At 40.4% G+C, this 26,344-nt stretch overlaps 1 protein-coding gene across 1 annotated transcript in view; it reads left to right on the top strand.

Annotated features, from left to right (window-relative positions):
• LOC132394768 (low-density lipoprotein receptor-related protein 1-like) overlaps positions 1-26,344 on the top strand; it is a 1,611,265-nt gene that overhangs the window by 520,801 nt on the left and 1,064,120 nt on the right. The window contains exon 7 of the mRNA XM_059971176.1: positions 2,394-2,556. Coding sequence (XP_059827159.1) covers positions 2,394-2,556 — 163 coding nt within the window. The remainder of the gene's footprint in view (positions 1-2,393; positions 2,557-26,344) is intronic.

The raw sequence follows: 26,344 nt of genomic DNA, 5'->3' as shown, positions 1-26,344 counted from the left end.
GTCACCTTCACTGACAGTGCATTCTATGCACCCACCATTCTCTGTGTGAAAAACTTAATTCTGACATCCCCCTTGTACCCCTTTCCAAGCACCTTAAATCTATGCCTCCTCTCATCATCTTATACACCTCTATCAGGTCACCTCTCATCCCCCAATACTCCAAGGATAAAGGCCAAGTTCACTCAACCAATTCTCATAATGCATGCTTTCTAATCCAGGCAACACCATTGCAAGTCTCCTCTGCACTCTCTCTATAGCATCAACACCCTTCCTGTAATGAGGTGACCAGAATGGAATACAGTACTCCAAGTGGGGTCTAGCTAAAGTCCTATATATCTGTAACATTACCTCATGGCTCTTGAACTCAATTGCACAGTTGATGAGGGCCAACACATCATATGCCTTCTTAACAAAACTGTCAACGTGCACAGCAGCTTTGAGCGTCCCATGGACATGGACCCCAAGATCTCGCTGATATTCCACACTGCCATTAATATCATATTCTGTCTTCAAATTTCATCTACCAAAATAAACTACGTCACATTTAGCTGGATTGAACTCCATCTGCCACTTCTCAGCCCAGTTCTGCATCCTACCAATGTTGTGCTATAACCTTCGACAACCCTCCACACTACTCACAACACCTCCAACATTTGTGTCATCAACAAATTCACTAACTCACCTTTCTACTTCCTCATCCAATTCATTTATAAAAATTACAAAGCTGAGGGGTCCCAAGACAGATCCCTGTGGAACAACTGTCCTCCATGTAGAATATGAACCTCTACAATCACACTTTGCCTTCTGTGGGCAGGCCAATTCTGGATCCACAAAGCAAGGTCTCCTTGGATCTCATGCCTCATTACTTTCTGAATGAGCCTTGCATGGGGTTCCTGATCAAACGCCTTGCTGAAATCCATATACACTACATGTACCTTCATCAATGTGGTCTTGAGCTTCAAGTCCACAGCTCCCAAGAAAGTACACAGGTTGATAAGGTGATAAAGAAGACAGATGAAATATTTGCCTTTAAGAGTCAAGGAATTGAGTTCAAGAATTGGAAAGTTATGTTAAATATTTATAAAACTCCATTCAGGCTGCAGGTGACATATTGCATTCAGTTCTCATTGCCATGTAATCAGAATTTTGTGGAAGCTTTGGAGAGGATGCAGCAGACGTTTATTAGGATGCTGCTTGGATTAGAGAGCTTTTGCTATAAGAAGAGGTTGAAAAAAACTGGTTTGTTTTCTCTGAAGCAGTAGAGGCTGACAGGAGATCTGATAGAGGTTTATAAAATTATGAGAGCAGACAGCTGATATGACTTTTTTCCTGGAAGTACCTAACATAATACCAGTGAGCCCACATTTCATGTGGGAATGGATACATTCAAAGGAGATGTGTGGGGCAAAGTTTTTTTACAGGGAGTGTACTGGGTACCTATGGTAAACTATGTATAGCTGTCTGGACACACCCCTTCGCTGACTGCTCCTGTGGCTCCTCCCACAGACCCCTGCATAAAGGCGATTGGGGCACTGCTCCCCCCTCAGTCTCCAAGATGCTATGCTCCCTTTTGCTGCTAATAAAAGCCTATCATTCACCTCCCATCTCCAAGAGTTATTGATGGTGCATCAGTACCTGGATGCACAGCCTGGTGTGGTACTGGAGGCAAATACAGGCATTCAAGAAGCTCTTAGATTGCCATATGAATATACAGGAAATGGAAGGTTACTAACATTGTGTAGACAGAGCGATTAGCTTAGTTGGGTATTTGATTACTTAGTTTGATTGTTCAATGCAACATTGTGAGTGGAAAAGCCTGTTCCTGTGGTGTACTGTTTTAAATAATCCTTTTCGAATATAAATGAACACAATTAAATTCTAAGGTGGCAAACAAAGTAAACATTGATGTCAGAAAGACCCAAAGGCAATAAAGAAACACTTTGCTTCCACTGATTTTTATGCTGTGCATTTTTTGTAACAAAACCAAAGGTTTAAAAGTTACAAGTTTAAAAAAAAATAATCCTTAGGTGTTTTTAAAACTGAATTGTTTAAATTTTCATGTTAACTGAAAGACTATTTAGGGATGTGTGATTCCCTATGAAAATTGGAAATTAGGTTTTTTTTAACAATATTTTATTACTAGTATGTTTTCAGCACTTGTAAGCTAGACATTGAATAATGAACAGAGATCAAAGTTCTGTATTGCTAATGAAGAAGATTATTCACTTAATGAGAAAAAATAATATTTTAAAACGTGGTTGCCAAAAGATCGGTAAAGATTCTAAAGTAAATTTGAGGGCATGAAAGGATACAATATCTTTACTGCACAGCAGTCAACCAGCCACTAAATTGTCCTGTGTTTTTGATCTAACGCATTACTTTTCCTTTGGCAGATATTGAACAAATGTCCTTAGACTGGCTTACTGGAAACTATTACTTTACGGATGATGTCAGTGACCGAATATCTGTGTGCAATCAAAATGGGGTTACTTGCATTACTCTACTAGATCTGGAGCTGCACAGTCCCAAAGGGATTGCCCTTGACCCAGCCATGGGGTAAGATTATTTACTTCTATTTCATACTGTTTCCTGCACGCAGCTGAGACATCACTGAGATCAAAGTCCATGCAATTCTGTATATATGTTGACCATAAAATCAGACTTCAGCCCTTGTATTTCCATTGACTTTTATATCAAAGTAGTTTTCAGGTTATTGATGAGTGAGAACCTGCTGATACTTGAACAGCATTTGACAGATCCTTTGTGTGAAATGAAGCTTGAGGATCCACTAGTTCATTTTAGCAGTGAAGTATGTTTGATGAGTACAGTACATATTTCATCCAGCCAATAAAAGGAAGTGGCAGATTTCTACAGAAAATATCTGGGCAGTGTTTTAATTTCTTAGCCAAGACTTCTCCAGTAGTGTTTGGGTAACCATCTCATGTTTGGGATTCTCAACCAGGATGATGACATGGGAGAGTCATTTGAACCCCATTGTTTAATGGGACAAATTATGGAACTTGGAACACAGAAGGATTTGGCAGAATAGAGTTCAAATGCTATGCTTCCCCAAATGTTCTGTTAGATCCCAGGGGAGACAGTATTTCTTTCTGAAAGGAGGAAATTTGCAGGCACAATCAGAGACCACAACTAGAGCTAATCACTAAGGGCAGCATGTTTCATATGTGTTAATCAACTTATCTTCTTATTTTGCCTTCTCAAATGCTGCAATGCATCACTGCTCACACTAGCTAACTCTGCTAATAAATAGATCACTTTCTCTCACATACCCTGATGATTTATCCTGAAAATGCCTAATGACAGGAGAATCCACCGCTGAAGTATGTGAGGCAGTACTGGTAAAATTAGAGCACTGGTAAAATGACAGTAATGATGAATTGTGGCCTGTAGATGTACTTGTAGCAGGTTGGTACCAGATTCCAAACCGTTCTCTCAGTTTAACTGAAATCCTTTCTACTGTATTCCTGCAGCTTTAAAATGTTTCTGAAAGCTTTACAAAAAAAGCCCCTGAAAATATGTTAACATTTGATCTGAATTGAATGAGCAAAAAGATTTCCAGGATAGAAATGTTAAGTCCTGAGAGGGTGAATTGAAAGGACGTTTACCAGACAAGTATTTTAATCAGAGAGTAGCAGGTGCCCAAGGCAGTCCGACATTGCCTTCAACCTCACTCTGACAACTCCTGCAACGTTGCTGGTGCCAAGCTGTATTGGCCCTTGCCCTTCCCTTGGACAACATCGGTGGTGTGGAAAGGGGATACTTGCTGCTTGGGGAACTGCTAGTCTTCCATACAACCTTGACCAGGCCTGCGCCCTGGAGAGGACTTTCCAGGCACAGATCCATGGTCTCGCGAGACTAAGGGATACCATCAGAGAACAGGGGCTTGGTAAGCCCAGAGGAAAAATCCAGAGTTCAGGTTGCTAAGGAAGAACCTATGTTGAGTTCAACACTCACTGGTAACTCCTGAAATGGCACTGGTGCAAACTCTATCTCTGCTGTTCCTTTGGATTCTGCATGGAGAGCAGGGAATGTGCTACATGGTGAAAAGCTTGTTCTCCATATTGTAGCGCTCTGGCTTGAAAACTGTTTTGTTTATCACATAAACAGCTAGGACACAATATCCCTGGTTGACCTCGACTAACGGAGGGCCTGCAATGTGTTGCTGGGAGTAGTGGTAGAAACAGATACAACCGCAATGTTTAAGAAGTAAATAGACAGAATAGAGAGATACAACCTGTGTGTAGGCAGATGGATTAGTTTGACTGGTGTCCTGTTTAGTGCACAGATGTCAGGCCAAAGTGGCTTTTCCTGCATTGTTTGTTCAATATTCTCCATTCTACACATAGCTGTGTAGCACATTAACACCAGAAATATTGTTCACTTGGAAAACCTCCATCAAAAGAGACATTTAGTCTCTAAAAAAGGATATTGAAATTTTACTGCAAGCATTTCAAGGTTTCATGAGTGTCGTCAGGTTGCAAAAGTTTTCACTGATAAACTTATGAATGCTTGAAATCAGTTTCTAACCAACAGACCAAAGTAGACACAATACATAGTTGTTCTGACTATACATGAGGAAATCTGCAGATACTGGAAATTCAAACAACACACACAAAATGCTGGTGGAACACAACAGGCCAGGCAGCATCTATAAGGAGGAGCACCGTTGACGTTTCGGGCTGAGATCCTTCGTCAGGACTAACTGAAAGGAGAGATACTAAGAGATTTGAAAGTAGTGGGTAGAGGGGGAAATGCAAATTGATAGCAGAAGACCGGAGAGGGTGGGATGAAGCTAAGAGCTGGAAAGGTGATTGGCTAAAGGACTACAGAGCTGGAGAAGGGAAAGGATCATGGGATGGGAGGCCTTGGAAGAAAGAAAGGGGGGCGGAACACCAGAGAGAGATGGATAACAGGCAGTGATGGGCAGAGTGAGAGAGAAAAACAACTAAATATATCAGGGATGGGATAAGAAGGGGAGGAGGGGCATTAATGAAAATTAGAGAAGTCAATGTTCATACCATCAGGTTGGAGGCTACCCAGCCGGTATATAAGGTGTTGTTCCTCCAACCTGAGTTTGGATTCATTTTGACAGTAAAGGAGGCCATGGATAGACATATCAGAATGGGAATGGGAATGGGACGTGGAATTAAAATGTGTTGCCACTGGGAGATCCTGCTTTCTCTGGTGGACCGAGCATAGGTGTTCAGCGAAACAGTCTCCCAGTCTGCGTCGGGTCTCACCAATATATAAAAGGCCACACCAGGAGCACCGGACGCAGTATACCACACCAGCCCACTCACAAGTGAAGTGTCGCCTCAGCTGGAAGGACTGTCTGGAGCCCTGAATGGTGGTGAGAGAGGAAGTGTAAGAGCAGGTGTAGCACTTGTTCTGTTTACAAGGATAAGTGCCAGGAGGGAGATCGGTGGGAAGGGATGGGGGGGACAAGTGGACAAGGGAGTCGCGTAGTGAGAGATCCCTGCGGAAAGCAGAAAGGGGGGGAGAGAAAGATGTGCTGGGTAGTGGGATCCCATTGGAGGTGGCGGAAGTTACGGAGAATTATACGTTGGACCTGGAGGCTGGTGGGGTGGTAGGTGATGACAAGGGAAACCCTATCCCGAGTGGGGTGGCGGGTGTATGGGGTGAGGACAGATGTGCGGGAAATGTGAGAGATGCATTTGAGAGTAGAGTTGATGGAGGCTTTTCATTGCAGGACGAAGGAGATGTCTTCCTTTTTTAAACAAAGGGGCTTCAAACATCAACAGTGCATCTCCTTATAGATACTGCCTGGCCTGCCGTGTTCCACCAGCATTTTGTGTGTTTTGTTTATTGTATGTGAGTTTTAACTTTCAGAATTCTTTCTATTCACTCAGTGTACTTCCAACACTGATGGAAATCTACTATGATCATGAATTTACAGTCAGATGTATCAGAAAAAATTAAGAAGGAATGGCAAGAAGAGTTGCATTGTCCTATATTAACTGAGCAATGGGAAAAAATTTTATTATTGGTAAATTTGTCCTCTATTTGTGCTAAACATGCCCTAATACAATTTAAGGTTGTACATAGAGCTCATATGTCTCAGGATAAACTGGCTCGATTTTATTCTCATCTTAATTCAACCTGCGATAGATGTCATTCTATTGTTGCTTCATTGACTCATATGTTCTGGTCTTGTCCTTGTTTACAAAATTATTGGAAAGATATTTTCAGTATTATTTCAAGAGTTTTAAATATTAATTTCCAACCGCATCCTCTTACTGCAATTTTCAGTTTACCAATGACGGCTAATAATCATTTATCCCCTTCATCTCAACGAATGATTGCATTTGTTACATTAATGGCTAGAAGATCTATTTTATTGAATTGGAAAGAAATTAATCCTCCAACTGTACTTCAGTGGTTTTCTCAAACTATTTCTTGTTTGAGTTTAGAAAAAATTAGAAGTGTGGTTTTTGATCCTTCAGTTAAATTTGAAGAAACTTGGAGACCTTTTATTCAACATTTTCACATGAGTTGAATTGTCTTTTCCTAAACCTTACTTATATTATCCTTAATTAATTGGATGGAGGTTCGGAGTTATTGGCACTACTGTATATGTACTTAATATTATTCAATGGCCCATGTTGGTTAGTGTTTTTTTTTTGTTTTTTTTTCTCTCTTTTTTTGGGGGTTTTTCTTTTTTTTTCTCTTTTTACTTCTTTGTTCATTAATGTTCTGAGTTTGAGAGGTTATATATTTTTATTATTATACATTTGAATGTCTATTTAAACTATTAATTATATACTCTCAAACACTTTGTATTCATGTTTCATTTATGTTAGTTTAAAACTAATAAAAAGATTTAAAAAGAAAAAGGAAATCTACTGATATACAAGATAATGCAGACTTAAATAGAAGGCGAAAGAATCAGAATCAGGTTTCTTGTCACTGGCATATGTCAGGGAATTTGTTGTTTGGCTGCTGAAATACATAAAAAAAAACTATGAATTACAAAAAATAGACATTAAAAAGTTGAGTTAAATAAGTTGTGCAAAAGGAGAGGGAAAATAGTGAAGTTGTATTCACTTCTAGGTTCATTGTCTATTTCAGAAACCTAATGGTGGAAGGGAAGAAGCTGTTCCTAAAACACTGAGTGTCGTTCTATAGACTCCTGTACCAAAAGACCATAAGACCATTAGATATAGGATCATAATTAAGCCATTTGGCCCATCACATCTGCTCTGACATTTCATCATAGCAGACTCAATTTTCCTCTCAACCCCAATCTCCTGCCGTCACCCCATAACCCTTCATAGCCCAACCAATCAAGAATCTGTCAATGTCTCTCTTAAATGTATGTAAAGACTTGGCCTACAAGCTGCTTGTGGCAATGAATTCCACAGATTCACCACTCTCAGTCTAAAGAAACTCTTCCTCAGCTCTGTTCACTCTATTCTGAAACAATAACCTCTGGTCTTAGAATCTAGTACCATATTAAACACGCCCTCAACATCCACTCTATCAAGACCTTTCACCATTTGATAGGTTTCAATGAGGTCACACTCATTCTTCTGAATTCTAGAAAATACAAGCCCAAGAGCCATCAAACGCTCTTCATATGACAAGCCATTCAATCTCCGATTTTCATGAATCTCCTTTGAACCCTCTCCAGTTTCAGCACATCCTTTCTAAGATAAAGGCCCAAAACTGTGCACAATACTCTAAGCAACACATGCAAAATGCTGGAGGAACTCAGCAGGCCAGGCAGCATCTGTGGAAAAATAATACAGTCGACGTTTTGGCTGAGACCCTTCAGTACTCCAAGTGAGGCCTCACCAGTGTCATAACGTTACAGCCTTGCTCTTGTATTCCAGTGCTCTTGAAACAATGCTCACATTACATATGCCTTCCTCACCACAGACTCAACCTGCAAATTATCCTTTATGGAATCATGCACAAGGACTCCCAGGTCCCTTTGCACTTCAATTTTTTGTATTTTCTCTACATTTATAAAATAGTCATCCTTTCATTTCTTCTACCAAAGTGCATGATCATACACTTCCCAGCATTGTATTCCACCTGCCAATTCTTCGCCTATTCTCCTAATTTGTCTAGGACTGACTCTCTACTTCCTCAAAACTACCTGCTGTGCAACCTATCTTCATATCATCTACAAACTTTGTCAGGCAAGATATTCCCTTGAAGAAACCATGCTGACTATGGCCCATTTTATCAGGTGTCTTCAAGTACCCTGAAACAACATCCTCAATAATTAACTCCATCATCTTCCCAACCATTGAGGTCAGACTAACTAGCCTATAGCTTCCAATCTTCTGCCTCTCTCCCTTCTTGAAGAGTGGTGTGACATTTGTAATTTTCTTGTCTTCTGGAACCGTTCCAGAATCTAGTGATTCTTACTAATCTAGTGATCATTACTAATGTCTCAATAATCTCTTCATCCACCTCTTTCAGAACTCTAGACTGTACACCATTTGGTCCAGGTGACTTATCTACCTTTAGACCTTTCAGTTTCCCAAGAACCTTCTCTTTAACACACTTCATGTCCTCTCACACTTAGAACTTCCACCATTCTGCTAGTGTCTTCCACAGTGAAGAATGATGCAAAGTACCTATTCAACTTATCTACCATTTCATTGTCCACCATTACTACTTTTCCTTCATTGTTTTCTAGCAGTCTGATATCTACTCTTACCTCTCTTTTACACTGTATGTATCTGAAGAAACTTTTTGGCATCCTCTTTAATATCATTGGCGAGCTTACTTTTGTATTCCATCTTTACCTTCTTAATGACTTTTTAGTTGCCTTCTGTTGTTTTTTAAAATCTTCCCAATCCTCTAATTTCACACTAATTTTTCCTCTATTATATGACCTCTCTTTGGCCTTTATGTTGGTTTTGACTTCTCCTGTTAACCATGGTTATGTCATCTTTTCTTTAGAATACTTCTTCCTTTTTGAGATGTATATATCCTGTGCCTTCCAAATTGCTTCCAGAAATTCCAACCATTGGTGCACTCCTATCATCCCTGCCAGTGTTCTTTTCAATCAATTCTGGGCAACTCCTCTCTCATGCCTGTGTAATTGCCTTTACTCCACTGTAATACTGATGCATCTGACTTTAGCTTCTCCTTCTGAAATTTCAGGGTGAATTCAATCATATTAAAATCTCTTCCACTGAGGGTTCTTTTACCTTACATTCTCCAATCATTTCTGGTTCCAAATCCAAATCCAGAATAGTTGATCCTCTAGTGGGCTCAACCACGAGCTACTATAAAAAACTATTCTTGAAATAGGCATTTTTGAAATCCATCCTACTGTAATCAAGCACCAAACTGTTTTTCCCAATCTACCTTGCATATTGATGTCTCTACGACTATTGTAACATTGCCCTTTTGGCATATATTTTCTAGCTCCCATTGTAATTTGTAGGGCACATCCTTACTACTGCTTGGGTGTCTGTATACAACTCCCTTCAGGGTCTTTTTACCCCTGCAGTTCCTTAACTCTCTTCACAATGATTCAACACCTTCCAACCCTATGTCACCTCTTTCAAATGATTTGATTTCATTTTTACTAACAGAGCAACATTGCCCTCTTTGCCTTCCTTCCTATCCATTTGATGCAATGTATGTCCTTGGACATTGAGCTCCAAGCTATAATCTTTCAGCCATGATTCAGTGATGTGTACAACATCATATCTGCCAATCTGCAACTGTGCTGCAAGTTCATCTACCTTATTCGGTATACTGCATGCATTCAGATACACCTTCAATCTCATATTCACCCTCTTCAATTTTCTCGCACCATTTTCAACCTTTTGATTTCTAATTTTGTCTGAAGTCTTACCAATATCTGTCTCCACAACCTCTCCACTGACTGTCCTGGCACTCTGGTTTCCATCCCTCTGCAACTCTAGTTTAAACTTCAACGCACAGCATTAACAAACCTTCCTGCTAGGATATTAGTCCCCCTCCAGTTCAGGTGCAAACTGTGCCTTCTGTACAGGTCCCATTTTCCCTGGAAAAGAGCCCGATGATCCAAAAATCTTATGCCCTTCCTCCTACACCAACTCCTTAGACACATATTAAACTGCAGTAATCTTCCTAGTTCTAGCCTCAGTAGCATGTGACATGAGAAGCAATCCTGAGATTACAATCGTGGAGGACCTGCCTTTTAGCTTAGCATCTAATTCCCTGAACATCCTATGCAGAACCCCATCACTCATCTTACCCATGTCATTGGTACCTGCATGGACCATGACTTCCGGATGTTCACCCTCCAACTTAAGAATACTGAAGACTTAATCCAAGATTTCCCAGACCCTGATACTCAGAAGGCAACATACAATCTGGGAATCTTGTTCTTATCCACAGAACCTGCTGTCCATTCCTCTAATTAATGAATCCCCTATTATCACAGCATGTCTCTTCTTTCCCCTTCTCTTCCGAGTCAAAGAGGAAGACTCTGTGCCAGAGACTCAACCACAGTGACTTTCTTTTGCTTGATCATCTCCCAACAGCATCCAAAGTGATATACCTGTTGTTGAGGGGGATGGCCACAGGGTTACTCTGCACTGCCTCCTTAACCCCTTTCCTCTACCTGACAGTTACCTAGTTTCCTGTGTCTTGCACCTTGGGTGTAACTACCTCACCATATATCCTATCTATCACCCATTCAGCCTCTTGAATGGTCCCAAATTCATCCAGTTCCAGCTCCAACTCTTTAATGTGGCTTGTTGGAAACTGCAAATGGATGCACTTCTCGCAGTTGTAGTGGCCAGGGATGCTAGAGGTCCCCCTCCCTTCCCACATCCCACAAGTGGAGCATTGCACTATTATGCCTGGCTTCTCTACTGTCCTAGCTCAGCATATATAAAGAAGAGAAGGAAAAAAATTGAGCTTTTCTTTCCTTTACTTTCTCTGAGTAAAGCCTTCTCCTTGATGGGAGCAATAAGAAGAGAGAATATCCTGTTTGATAGGGGTCAATAATGATAGATGCTGTCTTTTTGAAGAAGATCTTGATGCTGGGAACGTTGGTATCCATTATGGAGCTAGCTACATTTACAACTTTTTGCAGCTTTTTCTGGTCCTCTACAATGGCCCCTCCATACCAGGCAACGAGGCAACTAGTTCAAATGCTGTCTGTGGTACATCTGTAGAAATCCACGAGTGCTTTTGGTGACATACCAAGCTTCCTCAAGCTCCTAATGAAATATAGCTACTGTTGTGACTGCTTTGTAATTGCATCAATATGTTGGACCCAGGAGAGATTTTCAGAGATATTGACAACCCCTGCTCACCCTTTCCACTGCCAATACCTTGAAGAAGATTGGTGTGTGTTCCCTTGACTTCTCCTTCCTGAAGTCCACAATTAATTCCTTGGTCTTTCTGACATTGAGTGCAAGGTAGTTGTTGCAACATCACTCAACCAGCTGATCTATCCCACTCCTGTACACTTCCTCCTCACCATCTGAAATTATGCCAACAATAATTGTGCCACCGGCAAACTTAACATCGATGCACCATAGACAGCTGCCTGTCTGGATGTATAACTGGTATAGCAACTAATCTGAACATAACTGCAAGAAACTGCAGACCACTGTGAACACAGCATAGCACATCACAAGAACCAAACTCCTCTCTTTACTCCTCAGTAAAGCAGACAGCAGAATTAAAGACCCTAACCACCACATATGTTCTCTCTTCACCCTTATCCAGTTGGGTAGAAGATAAAAAAGACTGAAATCATGTAGCACCTGGGTCAAAGATAGCTTTTCCCCACTGCTATCAAGCTCTTGAATAGACTTCTCAGTTTCAAGGAAATGTGTGTGAACCCATTGCAATTACTGATTTTTCTGCACTAATTATTCATAAACTATGGTCTGATCTACATCTATGTCATAATAATAGACAAGCACAATCTGCCTAAACTAAAAACCACAATTGTACTTTTCACGTCTTTGTTGAACGCATTGCTTAATCATTCACAGTCCAAGCTGGAAAAAGTATGTGAACTCATGTATTTAATAACTGGTAGAACCTCCATTAGCATCACTAAACGTGTCCTGTAGCTGCTGATCAGACTTGCACAATGATGAGGAGGAATTTTAAACCATCGAAAACTGTTTCAGTTCATCAATATTTCTGGGCTACTTTGTATAAACAGCCATGTTCAGGTCATGCCACAGCATCTCAATTGAGTTAAGGAATGGGTTTTGACTTGGCCATTCAGAAACATAAATTTTCTTCTTTTCAAATGATTCTGTTGTTGACTTATTCTTGCGTTTTAGATCATTGTCTTGTTGCATCATCCAACTTCCATTAAGCTTCAGATGACAGACTGCTACCCTGCCATTTTTCTGTACATTGTCTCAATACAATTTTGAATTGATTGTTCTTTAAATGATTGCAAGCTGTCCAGGCCCTGAAGCAGCAAAGCAGCCCCAAATTATGATGCTCATTCTACCATGGAAAAAGGTTTTGGTGTTGGTGTGCGATGCCCTTTTTGCTCCAAACAGCGCAGTGCACATTTCTGCCAAAAAGTTCAACATTTGTCTCATATGTCCACAGAACATTGCCCAGAAGCATTGTGGAACATCCAGATGGTGTTTTTCAAACTTGAGATGTGTATCAATATTTTTTTGAAGAACAATGGTTTCCTTCATGATGTCCTTCCATGAACACCATTCTTGTTCATTGTTGCACGTTGTGCTCTTGGTGTGATCTTTGCAGGATCCCCACTCCTAGGAAGAGTAGCAACAGTACTGAATTTCCATTTGTAGATAATTTCTCTTACTATGGACTGATGAACACTGTCTTTTGAAATGCTCTTGTGGCCTTTTATAGCTTCATGCAAATCTTCTTCAACTTTCCTCTGAAAGTTGTTTTGATCAAGGCATGGTGTATATAAACAGTTCTTTCTTGAGAAGAGCAGTCTCTGACAGTGACCTGACTTTGTCTTGTTGATAGGGCAAGGCACCTCTACAACCCACACTTCTAATCTTATCTCCTTGATTGGAACACATGACTCCAAATAGCTTATGTAGAAGACATTACCTCAGAAGTTCACATATTTTTTGAACCTAGATTGTGAGTGTTTAAATGGTGTATTCAGTATTGATGAGAAGTAATACAATTGTTTCTGTGTTATTGGTTTAGGTAGATTGTGTTTATCTATTATTGTGACTTAGATGAAGATCAGACCATATTTTATGAGTAATTACTGCAGAAAACCAACTAAGTGCAAGGACTTCGCAAACTTTTTCTTGGAACTGCTTGTAAGATGATGGGCTCTTAGCCTCAGGATGTACTTTATTATGATGTACACTTTCATCTAAATCATTGATGTATATCACAACCCAAAAAAGTTTAGGCACCGATCTATGCAAAAAAGCACTACTCAAGGACCTCTGGCAGAATATCAGCATTCCATCTCTACTTTCTGCCTTCTCTATTCAAGTCAGCGCTGAATCCAAACTTGCAATTCTTCCTGGAATCCAAGCATTTTTATCTTCTGATACCTACTACGAGGAACCTTGTCAAGTGTCTTGTGAACATTCCTATAGATAATGTCTACTGTTTCAGACAGACAGACAGACATACTTTATTGATCCTGAAGGAAATTGAGTTTCATTATAGCCACACAAAGAATAGTAAAGAAATATAGCAACAGAAAATCATAAATAATTAAATAATAATAAGTTCATCATGCCAAGTGGAAATAAGTCCAGGATCAGCCTATTGGCTCAGGGTGTCTGACACTCCAAGGGAGGAGTTGTAAAGTTTGATGGCCACAGGCAGGAATGACTTCCTATGATGCTCAGTGTTGCATCTCGGTGGAATGAGTCTCTGGCTGAATGTACACCTGTGCCTAATCAGTACATTATGGAGTGGATGGGAGTCATTGTCCAAGATGGCATGCAACTTGGACAGCATCCTCTTTTCAGACACCACCATCAGAGAGTCCAGTTCCACCCCCTCAATGTCACTGGCCTTATGAATGAGTTTGTTGATTCTGTTGGTGTCTGCTACCCTCAGCCTGCTGCCCCAGCACACAACAGCAAACATGATAACACTGGCCACCACAGACACGTAGAACATCCTCAGCATCGTCCAGCAGATGCTAAAGGACCTCAGTCTCCTCAGGAAATAGAGATGGCTCTGCCCATTCTTGTAGACAGCCTCAGTGTTCTTTGACCAGTCCAGTTTATTGTCAATTCATATCCCCAGGTATTTGTAATCCTCCACCATGTCCACACTGACCCCTTGGATAGAAACAGGTGTTACCGATGCCTTAGCCCTCCTCAGGTCCACCACCAGCTCCTTAGTCTTTTTCACATTAAGCTGCAGATGATTCTGCTCGCACCATGTGACAAAATTTCCCACCGTAGCTCTGTACTCAGCCTCATCTCCCTTGCTGATGCATTCAACTATGGCAGAGTCATCAGAAAACTTCTGAAGATGGCAAGACTCTGTATTGTAGTTGAAGTCCGAGGTGTAGATGGTGAAGAGAAAGGTCAACAGGACAGTCCCCTGTGGAGTCCCAGTGCTGCTGACCACTCTGTCTGACACACAGTGTTGCAAGCGCACGTACTGTGGTCTGCCAGTCAGTTAATCAATAATCCATGACACCAGGGAAGCATCCACCTGCATCACTGTCAGCTTCTCACCCAGCAGAGCAGGGTGGATGGTGTTGAACACGCTGGAGAAGTCAAAAAACATGACCTTCACAGTTCTCGCTGGCTTGTCCAGGTGGGCGTAGACACAGTTCAGCAGTTAGATGATGGCATCCTCAACTCCTAGTCGGGGCTGATAGGCGAACTGGAGGGGGTGTAAGTGTGGCTTAACCATAGGTCGGAGCTTCTCTAGAACAAGTCTCTCCAGGGTCAATATCAAGATCTTCTCAAAAGATCATTCAAACCTCATGAGGCTCTATATCAAGACCTGCCATAAACATTGAAACTTAGAACATAAAAGACCTACAGCACAATACTGGCCCTTAGGCCCATAATGCTACATCGAATATCAAGTTACTTAGAAATGATCTATGGTTACCCCTAGCCCACTATTTTTCTAAGCTCCATGTACTTATCCAGGGGTCTCTTAAAAGACCCTATCATATTCGCCTCCAACACCATTGCTGGCAGCCACTCTCTGTGCATAAAAATTAAACCATAACATCTCCTCTGTACCTACTTCCATGCACATTAAAACTATGCCCTCTCGTGCTAGCCATTTCAGCCCTGGGAAAAAGCCTCAGACTATCCACACGATCAATGCCTCTTATAATCTTGTACACCTCTATCAAGTCACCTCTCATCCTCTGCCACTCCAAGGAGAAAAGGCCAAGTTCACTCAATCTGTTCTCATAAGGCATGCTCACCAATCCAGGTAACATCCTTGTAAATCTCCTCTGCACACTTTCTATGGTTTCCACATCCTTCCTGTAATGAGGCGAACAGAATTGAGCACAGTACTCCAAGTGTGGCCTGACCAGGGTCCTATACAGCTGTAACATTACCTCTCAGCTCTTAAATTCAATTCTATGCTTGATGAAGGCCAGTGCACCATATGCCTTCGTAACCACAGAGTCAACCAGCGCAGCAGCTTTAGGTGTCCTATGGACTCGGACCCCAGGATCCCTCTGATCCTCCGCATTGCCAAGAGTCTAACCCTTAATACTATATTCTGTTATCATATTTGACCTACCAAAATGAACCACCTCAGACTTATCTGGGTTGAACTCCATCTGTCACTACTCAGCCCAGTTTTGCATCCTATCGATGTCCCGCTGTAACCTCTGACAGCCCTCCACACTATCCACAACACCCCCAACCTTTGTGTCATCCACAAATTTACTAGCCTATCCCTCCATTTCCTCATCCAGGTAATTTACAAAAAATATGAGGAGAAAGGGTCCCAGAACAGATCTCTGTGGCACACCACTGATCATCAACCTCCATGCAGAATATGACCATCTACAACCACTCTTTGTCTTCTGTGAGCACGCCAATTCTGGATCCACAGAACAGGGTCCTCTTGGAACCCATGCCTCATTACTTTCTTAATAGGCCTTGCATGGGGTACCTTATCAAATGCCTTGCTGTAATCCATATACACTACATCTACTGTTCTTCCTTCATCAATGTGTTTAGTCATATCCTCAAAAAATTCAGTCAGGCTCATAAGACACGACCTGCCTTTGACAAAGCCATTCTGACTATTCCTAATCATATTATGCCTCTCCAAATATTCATAAATTCTGCCTCTGAGGATCTCCTCCATCAGCTTACCAACCACTGAAGTAAGGCTCACTGGTCTACAATTTCCTGGGCTATCTCTACTCGTTTTCTCGAATAAGGGAAAAACATCCGCAACCCTCCAATCCTGTGGAACCTCTCACGTCCCCATTGATGATGCAAAGATCATTGCCAGAGATTCAACAATCTCTTCCCTCGCCTCCAACAGTAGCCTGGGGTACATCTCATCCGGTCCCAGAGACTTATCCAACTTGATACTTTCCAAAAGCTCCAGAACATCCTCTTTCTTAATGTCTATATGCTCAAGCTTTTCAATCCACTGTAAGCCATCCCTACAATTGCCAAGATCCTTTTCCGTAGTGAATACCGAAGCAAGGTATTTATTAAGTATCTCTTCTATCTCCTTCGGTTCCATACGCACTTTTCCACTGTTACATTTGATAGGTCCTATTCTCTCACGTCTTATCCCCTTGCTCTTCACATACTTGTAGAATGCCTTGGGGTTTTCCTTAATTCTGATCACTAAGGCCTTCTCATGTCTCCTTCTGACTCTCCTAATTTCATTCTTAAGCTCCTTTCTGCTAGCCTTATAATCTTCTAGATCTCTATCATTACCTAGTTTTTTGAACCTTTTGTAAGTTGTTCTTTTCTTCTTGACTAGATTTTCCACAGCCTTTGTAACACAACAGTTCCTATGCCCTACCATTCTTTCCCTGTCTCATTGGAATGCTTCTACGCAGAGCGCCACACAAATATCCCCTGAACATTTGCCACATTTCTGCCATACATTTCCCTGAGAACATTTGTTCCCAATTTGTGCTTCCAAGTTCCAAGTTCATATTTCCTTTTACTCCAACTAAACCCTTTCCTAACTTGTCTATTCCTATCCCTCTCTAATGCTGTGGTAAAGGAGATAGAATTGTGATCACTATCTCCAAAATGTTCTCCCTCTGAGAGACCTGACACCTGACCAGGTTCATTTCCCAATACCAGATCAAGTACAGCCTCTCCTCTTGTAGACTTATCTATATATTGTGTCAAGAAACCTTCCTGAACACACCTATCAAACTCCACCCCATCAAAATCCCTCGGTCTAGGGAAATGCCAATTGATGTTTAGGAAATTAAAATCTCCCACCACGACTATCCTGTTATTCTTACACCTTTCCAGAATCTGTCTCCCTATCTGCTTCTCTATTTCCCTGTTACTATTGGGTGGTCTATAAAAAGCACTCAGTAGAGTTATTGACCCCTTACTGTTTTTAACTTCCACCCACAGAGACTCAGTAGATAACCCCTCCATGTCTTCCTCCTTTTCTGCAGCTCTGACACTACCTCTAATCTGCAGTGCCATGCCCCCACATCTTTTGCATCCCTCTCTGTCCTTTCTGAAACATCTATAGCCTGGCACTAAGTAACCATTCCTGCCTCTGAGACATCCAAGCCTCTGTAATGGCCACATCAACAAAGCTAATGCTGATTCTCCCTAAGCAGGCTTTTCCAAATTTGTATAAATCTCATCCCTAAGGATCATCTCCAGCAACTTCTGTACCACTGACATGAGACTCATTGATTTATAGTTTCCAGGATTAAGCCCATTTCCATTCTTGAATAATGGAACAACATTAGCTAGTTTCCAGTCCTGTGGGACCCCAACTATTGGTGTGAGGACATAAAGAACTTTATCAAAGACCTAGCATTTTTATACTATGAACTCGCTCAAATGCTACTTTTCACCCACATACAGTAATGGTGTCAATTCAGATATTTTCATTATTTAGGATATGGGAGGAAATTTGAGCCACTTGGAAAACTCACACGATTAAAGGGAAAAAGTATAAACCCCATGCAAACAGCACCTGAGTTCAGGACTGAGCCCAGTCTCTGTAATATATCCAGCTTATAATGGCATTATATTGATAGTCTAATTTTTCCTCCTGCGTGTAGCTGACCTAACAGTCCTGTCTACAATCAACTACTTCTCATTCTGTCATTTCCCTTAGTTATGAAGGAACTCAGAACTTTCCATTATTTGTTACTAAATGTATCATGACATCATAATTATCTGTCTTTCTCTTCATTCCTGATTGCAGCCTTCCACTTATGTTAGATAGATGGCTGAAAATCTCAGGTAACAAATTGCATAATCATATTACAATGAAAATCTTCTTATTATTGCTTTTAACTATCAGTTTATGTCACTTTCTCGGTGACCTTCAGTGAATTCCTTTACCATGGTTCAAACTCTGTTTATTTGATTGCAGGTGTAACTTGACCTCTATGGTTGACTTTGCAGATTTTAACCTTCCCTTCTTCATTACCAATTGAAGCTGTCTTTGCAGCCTCATCACAAAGAATGGATTCAAAGTCCACAAACATAATTTAAAACCTATTTCTTCTGTCAGAAACTCTTATCTCTTTTCCGAAATGCTTTCTAGATGTAAATTTTGATACAGAATAATGTGGTTGGTTTTAATGATTGCCTGAAACCGATTAACAAAACACTCAGTTCAGGAGGCACAAAGTGATGGACAATGGATTCTGAATTGTATTAGATAATATCCTAACTTTTTTCACTCACCTGCCATCTGTTCTTGTCCTCTTTTCATTCTATAGCATTATTGCTGGTAACATCCTTAGAGCAAGTTTCAATAGAAAAATATAAGAGAATCAAGGAGCATCAGTACAGTTTTTGAACAGAAAATCACATTTGATAAAAGTGAGTTCTTTGAGAATGTAATAAGTGGGGTAGACAAAGGGAACCAAAAGATGCTTTTGGTTAGTCTTCCTGCTCTCATAAGTGGGTGGTAAATAGCATCTATAAATTTGCAACTGACACCACTGTTAGTAAGATCTCAGATGACAACACAAAGATATATAGATTGGCTGGTTGAGTGGTATTGCATTAACAACTGAACAATCAACATCAGTGAGAATAAGGAATTGATTATGAACTTAGAAGGGGGAGTCAAGGGAAAGTACACTAGCAATCATTCAAAGATGAGCAGCTTTAAGTTCCTGGGTGTCAACATCTCGGATGAACTATCCAGGGGCCAAGAGATTAACACAATCATGAAAAACGCACACCAGTGGCTTTACTACATTAGGAGTTTGAGGAGTTTCCGTATGTCATCAAAGACTCTTGCAAGTTTCTATAGAGAGGAGGGGATGCTGATCCAATATATCACAGCCAGGTATAGAGGCTCCAGGACACAGGATTGCAGACACTGATACAGACAGATCCACGGGCACAACCATCCCCACCATTGAAAACATCTTCAAAAGTGTGACTCAAGAAGGAGGCATCCATCATTAAGGGCCCTCAACGTCCTGAACATGCCATCTTCTGATCGCTACCATTACAGAAGAGGTCCAGGTAAATGAAGACCAATACTGACACTGCATATGATTTGGATCTCCATATTTGAGGAAGGACTTCTTTGCAATGGAAATGGTGCATAGAGATTTCTTCAGATAAATTCCTTTAATGAATGATTTGACACAGAAAGGAAGGTTGAGTAAGTTGGGCCATACTCACTGGAATATAAAAGGATGAGAGTGTTCATACTTAAACATAAAATTCTGAGAGGATCAGCAGGGTGCATGCTGAGAGGACATATTGGGGACATATTTTCATGAGGGGTTGCCGTTTCAAACTGAGATGAAGAGGAGTATCTTCACTTAGAGGATGATGACACATTGGAACTCACTACCCCAAGGTGTTATAAAATCAGTAGTCTGGGTGAAAGTAGACATTTACTGTCTGGTTATCAAGGTGTATGGGGACAGAAGGGTAAGTAGTTTAGGTTGAACACTCGTTTGCTGAAATTCCAAAATCCAAAAATCTCTGAAATCTGAATTTTTTTTATCACTGATACAGTATGACATCACAAATGGAAAATTCCACCACCAGGAGCTGGGAAGGTGTTACTGCTCAGCACAGACATTTCTGAGAAGTGACCTTACATATGTAATGAACAGAGGTTAATGCAAAATAGAAAAACTCTACAGGAAGTGAATAATGAAGATCTTGATTGTGTATTGAAAGAGTGGATTCATCAGCGCCACAGTAAATATATAGTATGCTGCAAACAATATGATGATCCTGACACAAGCAATGATCTATCACACAATGAACTGAGAATTGAAGTTATTTGTAAATATTCAGCAGGCTGTTTGCAGAAATTTAAGAAAAGGCACAGCATCATTTTTTAAAAGATTTGTGTTGATAAAGCATCTGCTGATCACAAAGCAGCGGAGAAATTCACTGATGAGTTTGCCAAGATCATCGCTGATGAAATCTAATATGCTGAATGGCCACATCAGTACATATTAGTGATGAACAAGTGTAAGACAAAGACTCATTAGCACATAAATTCAGAGCCAAGAATGATGATGATGCCAAACAGCCACTGACTGTACACCTGGGTATTGAAAGCCTACCTTTCTAATGATTCTATGTACATGTTATTGTTTTATGCACAAGACTATTACAAAATCTTATAGAAGCTACCTTCAGGGCATAGGTATAAGCAGGATATTTAATATAAATAGATCTCCTGTTTAGACTTAGGTCTCATCTCCAAGGTATCTCATTCGGTAGTTGCAAGTATTCCAAAATGTGAAAAAAAAATTCAAAAATCAAATTTAATTCCAGCTCCAAGCATTTTGGATAAATGCTGCTCAACATACACCAAAGCTAAGATCGAAAGAGCCCTGCTCTTAATGAATGACATAACAGGGTCAACCGGTCTACCTTTCCTCCTGTTATTGTGTTCTAATGGAAAGCAAATATGATCAGATGTTCAACTTCTGATGAGGAAGAAGCGCATTAGCCAACTCTGAAGCTTATTGGTATCCAGTGACAGAACATATTGCTGGTCTAGTGTCAAGGCTGCAAATGATAGCTGTCATTACTTTTCCTAACTTGGGGAGAGGGCAACTACCTGAGGGTCCCACAGTTTACTGAGATAAACAAGTTCAGCTGAAATTTGACTCTGCAGCCCTCATGGGTTTAGGGCTTTGCTACTCATCACCTTTTTGTGGTTGAGCTCTCAGGGCCTACATTTTCTGCAAATGCATGTCAGATTTTCTTCCTTCACATTGAAATCCTGCCTCCACAGAACCAGTATTAAAATTCTTCCCATGTTCTCTCTAACAGCAAGCACATGCTGCCAATCATCATCAATGAAAACAGTTTAAAATCATTGAGTGAGGGTGTTTTTTATTTACTTTCACACATTTTGATTTTTTTATTGCTGAATTATTTTTATTTACCTCTAAAACAAAATCAGCAATTAGTTCCTTTTGTGCAAAGCCTGATAAAAGATGTTTCTTAATCACATCTTGTTTGTTAACCATTTTTGATCTTTTCATTGTGTTTTCAAAAACAAATCTAATGATGCAATCAATTTAATTCACCCATTTTGGCAGCTGATAATGAAAATCTTTTCTTACTAATAGATTTAAATCTACTCTGACATTTCATTTACACAGAAAACAAGTTTATTTCAGTCAATGTAATTAAGCAGCACATAGTTCTCCTGCAAAATTTCTTGGCTTGTGCGATGTGAACTTTTATATAAAAATATTTTAAGGATAAACCCTAGCCCTTCAAGAAAAATTATACCTCAATCTGCAAACACGCCTTTAGGGTTAAGAATCTTTCTTTGTACTATCACTTTTAAAACTGAAGACGCAAACAATTCATTTTCACCCACTTGGATATCACATAAAATGAGTGAACACTTTTAAGCAATCAGGAACATATGTTCCTTTAAAGATTTTCCGCATCAAAGCATCTGCTCTTTTTTAACTTTAGTAATGTAAGGCGTGCAGGGTCTGCCTCATCTCCGGATTCCCTATCAAATTGCATTGTTTGCCATTTGTCCCAGTATAAAACTACTCTATTTTAAAACTAGCATTTGGTGAAATATTTCATATGTTCACCTGGAATTAGGGGAAATGACTTTGTAAGCCAGATATATCATGAATGAGATTTTTTTTTTCTTTTGCTTCTGGCACCAGCATCTCAATCTTCACTGCAGCTCAGACTGAAAATCTTTAAATTACAAATAGAGTGTGTCCCAAGTACAGGGAGTTAAATCCAATTTAAGTCCAGTTCCAAACTGATATTGGTCCAGCTTACTAAACTATCCATGATTCATACTAAATTGAAACTTGTATTTACTAAATCTGATGCTTTAATTAGATTTTCAATGATTTTACCCCCACCTGCACCCTTGACCGAGCACTGTGAGCATCTTACTTTCGGTCATAGAGTCTTACAAAGTACAGTACAGAAACAGACCCTTTGGCCCATCTAGTCTGTGTCAAATCATTTAAGCTGCCTACACCTATCAAGCTGCACTCAAACCATAGTCCTCCATATCCGTATTATCCTAACTTTTCTTAAATGTTGAAATCAGGCTTGCTTGCACTGTTTGTGCTGACAGTTCATTCCACATTCTCTGACACTCTGAGTAAAGAAAATTCCACTCATGTTTCCCTTAAATTTCTCACCTTTCCCCCTTAAGCCATGTCTCTAGTAAGGCCAGACCACGATACTAAGCAATATTGGGAATTTAAATTTAGTTGAGAATCTGACGTCTCTAACTATAGAACAGCCCAAGTCATTTAGTGATGACAGGTACTAAATTGTTAGGCTTTTGTTTAGAAAACACATTGGTTCACAATTATCCTTCTCAGGATGAAAGAGAAAATAAAAGATATATCATTAGAAAATACGACAACAGACTACACAAGGCCTCAGACTGATTAGTGCCCTCAAATAGACTCTGAAGTATCTTTGTAGACCATTCCATTGTAATATACTGTTATGTTGAAACAGGAAAACAAACAACAGTTGGACCATTCATCATCAACCAGATTTGTACAAGCTTGCAACATTCTATTTGCAGCCAGCTGATGAACAGTGTCTCAATTGGAAGATTAGTCCCACAAACTACTCAAATAACTGCCTGAAGTAATCATACACATGTAAGTTTACCTTACAGATAATGTGACCTCAGAGTGCATCCTCTCTCATCAGGATGATGGACATAACATTCATATATTGGGAGGCATAAGGGAGTAGCTCTGGGAGTCCTCAACATTGCCTTGTGACCCCATAAAGACTCATGACGTTATTAAAACACAAACAAGAAAACTTCTTGAAATGCACCAACACTTCCACAGCCAATGAATTGGAGATCTACCACATTGAACAACTCTTAGGAGAACACTGAAAGAAACTAAGACGTAGAATGTATAGGTGAGTGTCTATCATTAAGAATAGCTTGTTAGCACTGAAACAGCTAGATATGTTTTGAAGAACATAGCTGCCACACTAGGGTAGAGAGTGGACCAATACAGAGGATAGATAAGTCTACCTCACTTCACCCTCACAAATCTACTTGAGATGGATGCAGCTTTTGTGGTAGCATTGGTAGAAGTGACTATTAGTTGAAGTGACCACTACACAATATTATGTGCATGCAAGTTCCAACCTCACAGAAAGGACATTGTCCCTCAAATCATGTGCTAAGTGAGATTGAACAAGAACAGATCCGACAGCTCAGAATCGAGTATTCAAAAACTAATGTAGAATGGCAGCCGCAGAAATGCACACCATTACAAACCCATACTTTAAGATCCAGTATATGTAACAAGATACAGTGAAAAGTTTGACTTGTATACAGCCAGGGCAGAATCTGTCCTTGAACCTGGTGATATGTGATTTCAGGCTTTTATATCTTCCACACGATGGAAGAGGGAGAAGAGAGAATGTCTGGGGTGGGTTGGGTCTTTGATTATGTTGACAGGAAGTCAATTTCAAGTTCAAGTCTATTGTCATCTAACTGTACATATATACAACCAAGTGAAACAAAGTTCCTTTGGTGCATCCACTATACAAATATCACACACTGCACCTAAAACAAAATATTACCACAAATACTAAAATATAATCCAAAATGCACGTGAAGTGTACAGGAAACAGTACAGTCAATAACTCGCTGTCCTAGCGACAATATTCCCTCTACAGTGTGCGAGCGTGCACTCAACTATTGCTTCTAGCTCACTAAAGCATTTAAACTGAGCACAAAAAGTTGTCAGCCTCTACCTTATTGAGTTGTTCAGTATATTTCATGATTGTCTACAACCACATTTCCTTTTCTGATTTCTATTATGGATGGCGCTGACAATGTCGAGTTTGCAATGATTTGTCTGTGGATTGTAGAAATGACTTATTTATACTGCTTTTATTGAAGAAATTATTTACTGCACACGTTGTCAGTAGACAAGATTTTTGTGCATACTGGTCATTACTAATTAGAGGGAACTTTAACTTCAGTGGTGATAGGGTATTCATTCGTCTCACAGCCTGTAGGAAGAAGCTATTACCCAGCCTGGCAGTCCTAGTACCTCTTTCCTGATGGTAGTAGGTCAAAGAGATTGTGGGATGGATGTTAGGGATTCTCAACAATGCTTCGGGCCCTTTGTACACAATGCTCCCTGTTCCTTCATATCCAACACTCCTGGTGATTCTCTTGTCACTTTTTATTGTGCTCTGTAAGGCCTTGTGGTCTGATGCCTTGCATCTTCTGTACCACACAATGAGGCAGCCAGACAGGTACTGTCTATGGTCCTCCTGCAGAAAGTTGTTTAAGTTATTTGAATGGGGGGAGAGGGGGCAGGGAGCCTTACACACCTCAGTCTCCTCAGAAAGTATAGTCACTGCTGTGCCTTCTTGCCAAATGAGAAGGTGTTATTGGTCCAGGTTAGACTGGCTGTAATGTACACACCAAGGAACTTTGCACACTTTACTCTCTTCATGGTCTATATAGTGTATATACAGAGTCCGTAGAGGGGAGTATGGCTTCTTAATATGCTACCCTGTGTCCACAACTTTTCTCAAATTTCTTAAGATCATGTGCAGTACTGAACTGCCCATTAAGCCGTTGGTATTTGGGGCAGCAATGAAGGTCCTCCATGTCTGGTGGTGTTCAGGGCTTCCTTCATCAGTAGCTCTGTTTTCACTGCTGTGGGTCATGGGTGGAGACTCAGGAATACCATCACACTCAGATGTAGAAGAATTCTTCATTGCTGTTTCCGTAACATTTTTCTTTTACCAGTTAGGGTTGTTGCCTTGAGCTGAACTCACAAATCTGGATGACTGGTGGATGACTCTTACTTTGGCCTCTAAACTTTGAACTTTTTGGTAGGGATGCCCCTACCAAAAGCCAAGCATAAAGCTCTGACTCCAGCCAACATAGCTGTCCAGGTCATTGAGGCACACAAGCATCCAAACCCTACGTCAAGGTTGTGGTCCTCTAGGAGAATGTGCTGTGCAGTTGCCAGACAAATTACCATGATGCATCTAGACAGGATGCTTCCTATGATGCTTCAATAAAAATTGGTAAGGGTCAACAGGGACATGCCAAATTTCTTTAGCTTCTTGACAGAGTCAGGATTTTGATAAGCTGTCCTGGATGTGCCACCAATGTTGTTGGACAGATCATTGGTGATATTCACTCCTCAAAACTTGAAGCTCTCAACCATCTAAAATTCAATGCATTTCAGGGGGAGGGGTTCGAAGCTTTGCAAGGAATTTGTAAGGCAAGTTTGGTTTACATCGAGACCGGTAGTCACCTGGAACACACCGCAAGGACAGGTGGTGGAAGCGGAAGCAATAAACACGTTTAAGAGACTTTTTTTTGTTTGGAGATACAATGTGGAATCCAGTACTTTAAGCCACATCGTCCAGCAACCCCTGATTTAATCATAATCTAATCATGGGATAAATTACAATGACTGTTTAACATATTAACTAATACATCTTTGGATTGTGAGAAGATACTGGAGAATCCAGGGAAACTCATGCATTCCATGGAGACAAGTTAACATCAGATTTGAACTCTGAACTCCAAAGCCATGAACTGTAATAACATTGTACTGACTGCTGCTCTGATGTGGCACCCTCTAGACAGGAAAGTTCAAGTTGTAAGAAGGGGATAGAAAGATGGAGAGCATGGGTAAGCAGATGGGATCCTTTTGAATTGACATCAT

The sequence above is a fragment of the Hypanus sabinus genome, chromosome 5 (genome assembly GCF_030144855.1).
Source record: "Hypanus sabinus isolate sHypSab1 chromosome 5, sHypSab1.hap1, whole genome shotgun sequence".
Taxonomy (NCBI): domain Eukaryota; kingdom Metazoa; phylum Chordata; class Chondrichthyes; order Myliobatiformes; family Dasyatidae; genus Hypanus; species Hypanus sabinus.
The sequence above is the reverse complement of the archived record's forward strand: the minus strand, read 5'-3'. Positions and strand labels throughout refer to the sequence as shown.